Raw genomic sequence first — 11115 nt, forward strand, 5'->3', positions numbered from 1 at the left:
GAGAACAGAATCACCAATTACCAGAGTTTGACCCCTGGCGGGTGTGTCGCCGAGTGGGGAAAAACGGTTAGACACATGAACAGGTTGGTGGTGTAACTGGGGCTTCTGTTTAAGACTATGCTTCCTTCTACTGGTCCTTTGATAGAGTAGGGTGCCAGTTTTATTTAGTAATGAATACAAATGCCTTCCCCTTGTACTGTTTTCCCAATTAAGTTGTCACTGTGTTTTTATCTGTTTCTATACAATACTTTTCACTTCTGACTTTGATCATTTTACTTTGCATTTAACATGATTTTTTTTTTAATTGCACCTTTTGCCAACTATGAAGTACAGTCCAGTTCCTGTGTTCTGCTAGGTAATTGTATATTTGCATTTCTCTTTTTTTTTATTTTTAATTTATTTATTTATTTATTTTTATTAAGGTTTCAAAAGCAGGCATTCACAGTATGTACATCATGTAAGCATACTTCTTGCTTAGGTTATCTGCCTTAGATACCGAAATAGTATTTTAATTTATATATTTGCATTTCTCAAGGTAAGACACCTCTTGAAATACTAATACTAATACTATACTAATAATACTATTAGCTGTTATCGAGCCAATTCAGTGATACTCAGAGCCAGACATCAATCAGCCAACTGTCTGATTGATGACCCTGATTGCTGATGGACAGCACCTGAAGTAACGAGAGCTAGAAGGTATATAAAACTACCATGCCAAGCCTTCCACTAGTAGCAGCTTTCTCAACAACCTACTTGCCACTTGCAAGGCTGATCAGGCATAGTCAGGTGCTTGCTGTGAAATGGGTAAGTATCTCTTTTATCCCTCCCCATTCTTCTCTGTGGTCATGATTGCTGTTATTGTTACTTAAATTAAACATTGGCGGTTGTAAATTTTTTTTTCTTTTCATAGTGTGTGTGATTAAAATATTCTTGACAGAGTAGGAAATTAATCTATTCTCCTTGTCTTTGCAGCCAAGAAAGTGCTGATTGTGTATGCCCATGAGAGCCCTACCTCTTTCAATGCTGCTGCCAAAGATGCTGCTGTGGCAGCTTTGACTGCTCAAGGCTGCACTGTAGAGGTGTCTGACCTGTACGCCATGAAGTTCAAAGCTGCTGCTACTACTGAGGACATCACTGGTATACAAATATTCTGCAGGTATAGCAATGCTTTGATTGCTCTTCAGATGCAAACACTAAATTTTTGTTGCAGGTGGTGTGAAGGATGCTGAGAGCTTCTGCTACGCAAAGGAGATCAAATTGGCATCAGAGGAGGGCAGACTTGCAGAAGACATCAAAAAAGAGCAGGAGAAGCTCAAGGAGGCAGACCTTGTCATCTTTCAGGTAGTGTTTGACTGGGAATGTCGTTGCGGTCAGGTGTCCTCATCAAAATGACCATTAAACCTGTGTTCCCAGTTCCCCATGTACTGGTCATCTGTTCCTGCAATCATGAAGGGGTGGATGGATCGGGTGTTGGGCTTTGCCTACGCACAGGAGAAGCGGTACAGTGAGGGGATCTTCAAGGTGAGAGCTCCACCAACGTGTCTGTGTTCAGGCTGTGTCCTCTCCCTCTTTGCTCACTCCTTGCTCTCTGTACAGGACAAGAAAGCCATGCTGTCCTTCACCACTGACTGTCCTGAATCTGTGTACAGTGACACTGGCATCAATGGTGACATCAATGTCACACTGTGGCCACTGCAGGTGAGGTCTCACTATAAACAGAGCCAAGCATTAAATGATCTGTCATGTGGTAACAGCTGCTCCTCCCTGTGTGCAGAACGGGATCCTGAACTACTGTGGCTTCCAGGTTTTTGCTCCTCAGATCTTCTGGGATCCTGCTACTGGTTCTCCTGAATCTCGCAGCTCCATGCTGGAGGGCTGGCGCACACGACTGCAAAACCTCTGTGGGGAAGCCACTGTGTACTTTGCTCCCTTGGACTACTTTGACAAGGAGAAGGGTTTCCTGCTGAAGCCTGAGGTCAAAGAGAAATATGCCAGCAAAGAATGTGGCCTCACAGTGGGGATCCACATGGGCAAGCCACTGCCAGCCAACAGCCAGACCAAGGCCGGGGTCTGATGATGGAGTGGGTCCATGTAATGTCTTAAAATGTGTGCTGCAATAAAAAGGCTGCTTTATTGGAACTTCAGTTTGAGCAATGAGTTTCAAATGCACCACTTGGTTTCATACAGTTCAGCCATCTAGAAAATGGTACATATACATAACAGGATACACAAAGCTGTCTCTGTAGGCTTTCAAGACTGGTGTCATTTTCCAACACTGACCAAATTGACACTTGGGGCTTTGTTGTATACCAGAAATGTGAGCTGGCAATGGTACACAAAGAACTGATGCAACGTGTGGCATTAGCATGCTGAGTGACGGCTTGATCCATCCAGCTCACTACACCATCTAGAACATGATGGTGTCGTCACCTTCATGGTTCACTTGGCACTACTTTCCTGTACAGGTACTGTCTCTCTACCAGTAGCACCACTGCTGGAATTGTGGGGAATGTTGGTGCTTTTCATCAAGGGGAGGGAGGAGCTCAGATTACCAAGTAATTTTCAGCATGTGAGCAGAGGGGAAATGTGGCACTTTAAAATATGAAGGTGTGGTCAGCCATTACCTTTCAGTAGTGGTGAATCAAAGGCCAAAAATGACACACCTAAATATATTTTAACTCATTAGCTATTTAGAATTTCGTATGTACAAAATTCCAACATAAGATGTCTTTGAGAGAATTAGAAATAGTTGTCCTGAAGCTGGCAGCCTAAAAACACTGGGTCTAATTACATCCAAAATTTCATTTTTCTGCAATACATTTTCTGGTTTTGTTCCATCCACCAACTGATACCGATTCAGGGCTGGAACCTATCCCAACTCCCATTGGGCAAGAGGTAGGGTACATCCTAAATACGAAACTGGCCTGTTGTACAGTCCATTTTATATCCAGTAGTGTGAAATTTCTCATTTCTCCTTAATTTTGTAAATAGGTACATGAATGCTCCAGATTTGAATGAGGCTCCAGTGGCACAATCGGTTAGCGCGCGGTACTTATATGACAGTATTTGGCTGAGCAATGCTGAGGGTGAGAGTTGAAGCCTCACCTGGAGCAGTGGCTTCATGCTTCTCCACATTTATGATAGAAAAACTCTTGTAGGCTACTGCTACAAAGGTTGTGTTGGCTAACACCCATATATGAAATAGGAAAATATGCAATATATACCAAATGAACAGACTGTTGAATAATTCAGCCTATTTGTATGCTGAGTTATAAACAAGTATCTTGTACTTTAAGCGTTAAGATGAGGCGGGGTACACCCTTTCTTGTGGTGCTCCAATCAGTGCATGTATGATAGTATCAGAGCCAATGTTGTGGCTCTATGTCCATGGTCCTTGAATGACAAAAATACACAACAAACAAAAAGAGGCGGTACACACCCTAGACAGGCTGCCAGCCTATCTCAAGCCTAGTACTCATTTGTTCATTAATTTTTCTTTGATTTATTATAGGTCCATGAATTGTGTTTTATTTCAGAGCTCCAGTGGCGCAATTGGTTAGCGCGCGGTACTTATATGACAGTATTGGGCAGAGCAATGCCGAGGTTGTGAGTTCAAGCCTCACCTGGAGCAGAGTGTTCAGGCTATTGTTTTACCTAATGCCAATAGATAAATGCTCAAGGAAAAAAAAAACGTGTCCTTGTTTCTTGAGAAAATAACAAATCTCATGTAGGCAAATGCTACTGACAGCACTACTGTCTGCTTTCTTCAAGGCAAGGCAAGGCAAGTTTATTTGTATAGCACAATTCAACAACAAGGTGATTCAAAGTGCTTTACAGAGACATTAGAAACAAAAACAAATAAAAAAAGCATGATTTAAAATTGATTAAAACAAGCAAACAAACAAACAAACAAACAAACTAATTAACAAACAAACAAACAAACAAAACAGTATATAAAATCAAAACAGATAAAATCAGAACAATAGATAAAATCAGTAGTTAAAATGTTAGTTTTGAAATTTAAGCTTAAAAGTGTGGATTTGGTGCTTTATTCAAATGCAGCTGAGAATAGGTGAGTCTTCAACCTGGATTTAAATAAACTGAGTGTTTCAGCTGATCTGAGGCTTTCTGGGAGTTTGTTCCAGATATAAGGAGCATAAAAGCTGAATGCAGCTTCTCCGTGTCTGGTTCTGACTCTGGGAACTGATAAAAGACCGGATCCAGATGACCTGAGGGATCTGGAAGGTTCATACTGGGTCAGGAGGTCACTGATGTATTTTGGTCCTAAACCATTCAGAGCTTTATAGACCAGCATCAGAACTTTAAAGTCTATCCTCTGACGGACAGGCAGCCAGTTTAAAGACCTCAGAGCTGGACTGATGTGGTCCACTTTTTTGGTCTTAGTGAGGACTCGAGCAGCAGAGTTCTGAATGAGCTGTAGTTGTCTGACTGATTTTTTAGGTAGACCTGTAAAGATGCTGTTACAGTAATCAAGCCTACTAAAGATGAATGCATAGACTAGTTTTTCCAGGTCCTGTTGAGACATCAGATCTTTTATCCTTGAAATATTCTTGAGGTGATAGTAAGCTGATTTTGTTATTGTCTTAATGTGTTTTTCTAAGTTTAGGTCTGCATCCATCACTACACCCAAATTTCTCGCCTGGTTTGTGGTTTTTAGGTGTATAGATTGAAGTTCTCTGGTGACCTGTGATCGTTTTTCTTTGGCACCAAAGACTATTACTTCAGTTTTGTTTTTGTTTAGCTGGAGAAAATTGTGGCACAACCAGTCATTAATTTCCTCAATGCATTTACCAAGAGCCTGTACAGAGCCTCGGGCTCCTGGTGACATTGTGATATATATTTGTGTGTCATCTGCATAGCTGTGGTAGTTTATTTTGTTGTTCTTTATAATCTGTGCCAGTGGGAGCATGTAAATGTTAAACAGAGGGGGTTCCAAGATGGAACCTTGGGGAACTCCACATGTGATACTTGTCTGCTCAGATGTGAAGTTACCTATTGATACAAAGTATTTCCTGTTTTCTAAGTATGTTTTGAACCAGTTTAGTACAGTTCCTGAAAGACCTGCCCAGTTCTCCAGTCGTTTGAGTAATATGTTGTGGTCAACTGTGTCAAATGCAGCACTGAGATCCAGTAAAACTAACTAACTAAAAAGAGAACTGCTTTACTCACCTTGAAGAGGAGTTGAGGGGGCCATTGGCCAGGTTGAAAGGGTGGTGCTCTCTTTGTGGCAGAGCTTCCTGTTCTTGTTGCAACATACGGTGGTGTTTTTGTGTAACTTGTCAAAAAATGTAATTAAAAACTTATAGATATATGCCATATCCCATAATGATATACTCGGTTACATCAATAGGAAGTCACTAAAATCAATACTGAATCGGTGTGTAACTTTGCCAAAACAACGTTGGATTGTGTAGTTTTCTCTATTCCCCTCCCCAACCAGCAGTGACATGTTTAGCCACATGTTCTCCTTAAATTGCTGGCTGTCTGAGTGGTGTCCAAAAAATGATGTGGGCTTTATAGATAACTGGGAAACTTTCTGAAGGAAACCTGGTCTTGTTTAGAAAGACAGCATCCATCCCACTTTGGATGGAGCAGCTCTCATTTCTAGAAATCTGGCCAAGTTGATTAAACCCCCAAAATGTGACTATCCAGAACTGGGACCAGGAAGCAGAGTTGCAGTCTTACATGCCTCTCTGCAGCTTCTCTTTTCCGGTTATCCTCCAAACCCCATCCTCTTAGAGACTGTGTCAGCTCCTAAACAACAAACTAAAAATCTCTTGATGCACGCTCAATGATCCAGGTAAGTAAATCCCAAAAGGTTGATTCTGTTCATCTGAATGTAGTGTTTTCAAAGGGAGAAACGTTTCGTCACGCTTCCAAGTGACTTCTTCACTCTCAGCTGACTGCAGGTTTCCCCAGCTTATAAACAGTACATTTGCACAGAGGTCAGTTCCTTGATCATTAATCAGAATCAGAATACTTTATTGATCCCTGGGGGAAATTAGTTTTTTGTTACAGTGCTCCATTATAAACCAACATAAACCAACATTAACAAGACAGACAATTCACTAACTAAGAATAGTACAATGTGTATATATATATATATATATATATATATATATATATATATATATATATATATATACCTCAGGCAGCAGAAACCCAAGAAAGAGGAGGGAGACGAGGAACCATCATGGAAGGACAGGCCCCTGCACGGTATGTACCACCGGCAGATAGAGGAGGTGGCTGATATCCAGAAATCCTACCAGTGGCTGGACAAAGCTGGACTGAAAGACAGCACAGAGGCACTAATCATGGCAGCACAAGAACAAGCTCTGAGTACAAGATCCATAGAGGCTGGGGTCTATCACACCAGGCAAGACCCCAGGTGCAGGCTGTGTAAAGATGCCCCAGAGACAATCCAGCACATAACAGCAGGGTGCAAGATGCTAGCAGGCAAGGCATACATGGAACGCCATAACCAAGTGGCCGGCATAGTGTACAGGAACATCTGTGCCGAGTATAACCTGGAAGTCCCGAGGTCAAAATGGGAGATGCCCCCAAGGGTGGTGGAGAATGACCGAGCTAAGATCCTGTGGGACTTCCAGATACAGACGGACAAAATGGTGGTGGCTAACCAACCGGACATAGTGGTGGTAGACAAACAGAAGAAGACGGCCGTAGTGATCGATGTAGCGGTTCCGAATGACAGCAATATCAGGAAGAAGGAACACGAGAAGCTGGAGAAATACCAAGGGCTCAGAGAAGAGCTCGAGAGGATGTGGAGGGTGAAGGTAACGGTGGTCCCCGTGGTAATCGGAGCACTAGGTGCGGTGACTCCCAAGCTAGGCGAGTGGCTCCAGCAGATCCCGGGAACAACATCGGAGATCTCTGTCCAGAAGAGCGCAGTCCTGGGAACAGCTAAGATACTGCGCAGGACCCTCAAGCTCCCAGGCCTCTGGTAGAGGACCCGAGCTTGAAGGATAAACCGCCCGCAGGGGCGTGCTGGGTGTTTATATATATATATATATACATAAGTCACTCATTAATAAATAGCTGGAAAAGAAACATGTGTAGTTGTAGCAGTAACCAGTGTGTTAAGTGGATGCGTTGTACAGGGAGATGGCGACAGGCAGGAAAGATTTCTTGTGTCGTTCAGTGGTGCTTTTCGGTAATCTCAGTCTCTCACTGAACGTGCTCCTGTGACTGACCAGCATGTCATGGAGTGGGTGGGAGGTGTTATCCAACATTGTCTTTATCTTGGACAGCATCCGCCTCTCCGACACCACCTTGAGGGAGTCCAGCTCCATCCCCACAACATTGCTGGCCTTACGGATTAGTTTATTGAGTCTGTTGGCATCTGCTACCCTCAGCCTGCTCCCCCAGCATGCAACAGCATAGAGGATCGCACTGGCCACAACAGACTCATAGAAAATCCTGAGCAGTTTCTGGCAGAAATATGCAAATTGTCATGACGATTGATCAGCAATTGATCAGCAACCACTGATCAAAGCTTATTGATTAAAGCCTATTGATCAAAGCCCACTGATCAGTGGCCATGAGTACCATTCACAGCGAGTTGGGGAATGGCTGCAATCACAGCATTGTAAGATGGCAAAAGATGTACCCTTAGGCCCCCTCCTCGATTCAGAGATGGTCTTTCCCTTTTCACGTAAATGGCCTCCTTGACTCCCCGCTCAAACCAGGGGCCTAAAGAAAGCTCCAACCAATCCAGGAGAGAAGGACAACTGCTGCCTAAGCAAAAACCCTTAGTGATCTCGTATGTGTCAGGAGTATCAGAACAGTTGAGACACATTTCCTCTTAAACGCCGCGTCTCGGTTACTTTTTATCCCCAAAACACGCTGCACCAAAAATTGGTCCACCCCAAGGATCGGGTCCCTCGACACAAACAGAGTAATATACTGTACGCTGTTAAGTGCAAGGAGGATTGCCAGGATTTATACATCAGAGAAACCAAACAACCTCCGACGAAGCAGATGGCACAACACAGAAGGCTACCTCGTCAAGCCAGGACTCTGCAGTCTATTTACACCTACAGGCCAGTGGACACTCTTTCAGTGATGAGGATGTACACATCCTGGACAGGGAGGAACGCTGGTTTGAGCACGGAGTCAAGGTTTCTCTTCAGCACTGTAGCCAGACTGAAAAAAATTCAGAGCTCTGTTAAGCCAACCATTCCTTTAATGATAACTAGAAATGATTTCATGAATTTCTTTACAAACAAAACTTTAATCATCTCACAGACGTAATATTATATCCATCGAATTTCAGTGCAATTTGTATTCATTTAGTCTTTTTCTCCAATTAATCTTTCTGAGTTAACTTCAGTAATTAATTCCTCCAAACCATCAATGTGTCTTTTAGACCCCATTCCTACAAGACTGCTCCAAGAATCCTGCCATTAATTTATGCTTCAATCTTAAATATGATCAACCCATCTCTCATAATCGGCTCTATACCGCAGGCCTTCAAGCTAGCGGTAGTTAAACTATTACCTAAAAAGTAATCTCTTACTCTCTTACTTAGCTAGTTACAGGTCAATCTCCAACCTTTCTTTTATCTCAAGAATTCTTGAGATAAAAGAAGAGTTTGAAGAGTTTGAAAAGTTGTCCTAAAAACGCCCTGAAAAGCCTTCAGCTGATCCAAAATGCTGCAGCAAGAGCACTGACAGGGAGTAGACAGAGAGAGCATATTTCTCCTATATTGGCTTCCCTTAACTGGCTACCTGTTAAATCCAGAACCAAATTCAAAATCTGGCTCCTTATATACAAGGTCTTCAATAATCAGGCCCCATCTTAACTCAGTGACTTTCTAGTACCATATCACCCTATTAGAGCTCTTTTCTCTGAGACTGCAGGCTGACTTGTGTCTCCCAGAATATTTAAAACTGCACTGTATAAATAAAATTGAATTGAATTGAATTGAATTGAATTGAATTGAATTGAACTGATCTGAAATGGGAACCGAGGAATGGTGCTGTGGTTGCAGATACTATCTCGCTGCGAATATGCTCTTGGTCTATGGTCATGACAATTTGCATATTCATACGTACTGACTGACCTCATGGCCATTGCAAGTAAGTGATGGAACGTTCAGACATTGTGCAAAGGTGCGTTTCTAATGTTGGAAAAACCTCAAATCAGCCGATTCTGACCAATAAGCTCACATGGACGACTGACAAAAGGTTCCTTCCACTATAAACAAACCATCCAGATGAACAGAACCAACTTTCTAGAAGAAGGTACGTTATGGTGACTTAAACCATGTACCATAGCTCCTACACTGAAAGGACACTTTGACCACATGACGGCACTGTAGAATGAGTGAAGCTAAGATGACTATGACTTATAAATGAATCTTGTGTTTGAACTGGGCTGAAGGTTTAGGTTAATCTCAGAGTTATGCCCAAGTTTCTGTACAAAATGGGAAACCTGAGAGAAAATCCCGCAGTAGCAGCTGGCTGACCCATGAGGCTGATTGCTGATTGACAGCATCTGTGTGAAGTAGTGCTCGAAGTGTGTATAAAAGCAGCAGGTGTGTTTTTCTTCAGTATGGGCACCTTTTTCCTCTTATTATACCAGCTAGAGAGAACGCTCATCATTTACTGTTGTTTTGAGAATGGGTAAGACTTTTTCTTCCTGGTAACTGCTGAAACTTGTTTGGTCTCTTATTTTGAACAATGTGAAATGTTTGTGATCTGACTGGAACTCTCTTTTTATTTTTTTGGCTTTGCAGCCAAGAAAGTGCTGATTGTGTATGCCCATGAGAGCCCTGCCTCTTTCAATGCTGCTGCCAAAGATGCTGCTGTGGCAGCTTTGACTGCTCAAGGCTGCACTGTAGAGGTGTCTGACCTGTACGCCATGAAGTTCAAAGCTGCTGCTACAACTGAGGACATCACTGGTATACAAATATTCTGCAGGTATAGCAATGCTTTGATTGCTCTTCAGATGCAAACACTAAATTTTTGTTGCAGGTGGTGTGAAGACTGCAGCAGACCGCTATGCAGATCAGATTAAATTGGCATGGGAGGAGGGCAGAATTGCAGATAACATCAAAAAAGAGCAGGAGAAGCTCAAGGAGGCAGACCTTGTCATCTTTCAGGTAGTGTCTGACTGGAAGTGTCTTTGTGGTCAGCTAACAGGTGTCCACATCAAAATGACCATTAAACCTGTGTTCCCAGTTCCCCATGTACTGGTCATCTGTTCCTGCCATCATGAAGGGGTGGATGGATCGCGTGTTGGGCTGTGCCTACGCACAGGAGAAGCGGTACAGTGAGGGGATCTTCAAGGTGAGAGCTCCACCAACGTGTCTGTGTTCAGGCTGTGTCCTCTCCCTCTCTGCTCACTCCTTGCTCTCTGTACAGGACAAGAAAGCCATGCTGTCCTTCACCACTGACTGTCCTGAATCTGTGTACAGTGACACTGGCATCAATGGAGACATCAATGTCACACTGTGGCCACTGCAGGTGAGGTCTCACTATAAACAGAGCCAAGCATTAAATGATCTGTCATGTGGTAACAGCTGCTCCTCCCTGTGTGCAGAACGGGATCCTGAACTACTGTGGCTTCCAGGTTTTTGCCCCTCAGATCTTCTGGGATCCTGCTACTGGTTCTCCTGAATCTCGCAGCTCCATGCTGGAGGGCTGGCGCACACGACTGCAAAACCTCTGTGGGGAAGCCACTGTGTACTTTGCTCCCCTGGACTACTTTGACAAGGAGAAGGGTTTCCTGCTGAAGCCTGAGGTCAAAGAGAAATATGCCAGCAACGAATGTGGCCTCACAGTGGGGATCCACATGGGCAAGCCACTGCCAGCCAACAGCCAGACCAAGGCCGGGGTCTGACGATGGAGTGGGTCCATGTAATGTCTTGGTCTTAAAATGTCTACTGCAATAAAAAGGCTGCTTTATTGTAACTTCAGTTTGAGAAGTGATTTTTAAATTCACCACTTGCTTTCATACAGTTCAACCACCTAGAAAATGGTCTATGTACATAACAGGATACTCGGCAAGCTTTCAAGACTGGATGAATTCTGATTGCCATGTTTAAAAACCTTAGCATGTGCATGTGGG

At 43.2% G+C, this 11115-nt stretch overlaps 2 protein-coding genes and 1 non-coding gene across 3 annotated transcripts; all 3 read left to right on the plus strand.

The window, feature by feature from the left end:
• The first annotated feature begins 803 nt into the window (after positions 1-803).
• LOC146626899 (NAD(P)H dehydrogenase [quinone] 1-like) lies at positions 804-2077 on the plus strand. Its single transcript, XM_085360262.1, has 6 exons — positions 804-807; positions 976-1140; positions 1214-1344; positions 1417-1524; positions 1600-1701; positions 1778-2077. The coding sequence occupies exons 1-6, from the start codon at positions 804-806 to the stop codon at positions 2075-2077; spliced, it is 810 nt and encodes a 269-aa protein (XP_085216388.1).
• A 1463-nt stretch (positions 2078-3540) lies between these two features.
• trnai-uau (transfer RNA isoleucine (anticodon UAU)) lies at positions 3541-3634 on the plus strand. The gene is made up of 2 exons: positions 3541-3578; positions 3599-3634. It is a non-coding gene; the product is annotated as a tRNA-Ile (tRNA).
• Positions 3635-9664: 6030 nt separating this feature from the next.
• LOC146626901 (NAD(P)H dehydrogenase [quinone] 1-like) lies at positions 9665-10887 on the plus strand. The gene is made up of 6 exons (XM_085360264.1): positions 9665-9668; positions 9782-9946; positions 10020-10147; positions 10227-10334; positions 10410-10511; positions 10588-10887. Exons 1-6 carry the CDS (start codon positions 9665-9667, stop codon positions 10885-10887), a joined length of 807 nt encoding a protein of 268 aa, XP_085216390.1.
• Positions 10888-11115: the final 228 nt, after the last annotated feature.

The sequence above is a fragment of the Diplotaxodon limnothrissa genome, linkage group LG8 (genome assembly GCF_057381915.1).
Source record: "Diplotaxodon limnothrissa isolate DT_005_m linkage group LG8, D_limnothrissa_male_GT1.1, whole genome shotgun sequence".
Taxonomy (NCBI): domain Eukaryota; kingdom Metazoa; phylum Chordata; class Actinopteri; order Cichliformes; family Cichlidae; genus Diplotaxodon; species Diplotaxodon limnothrissa.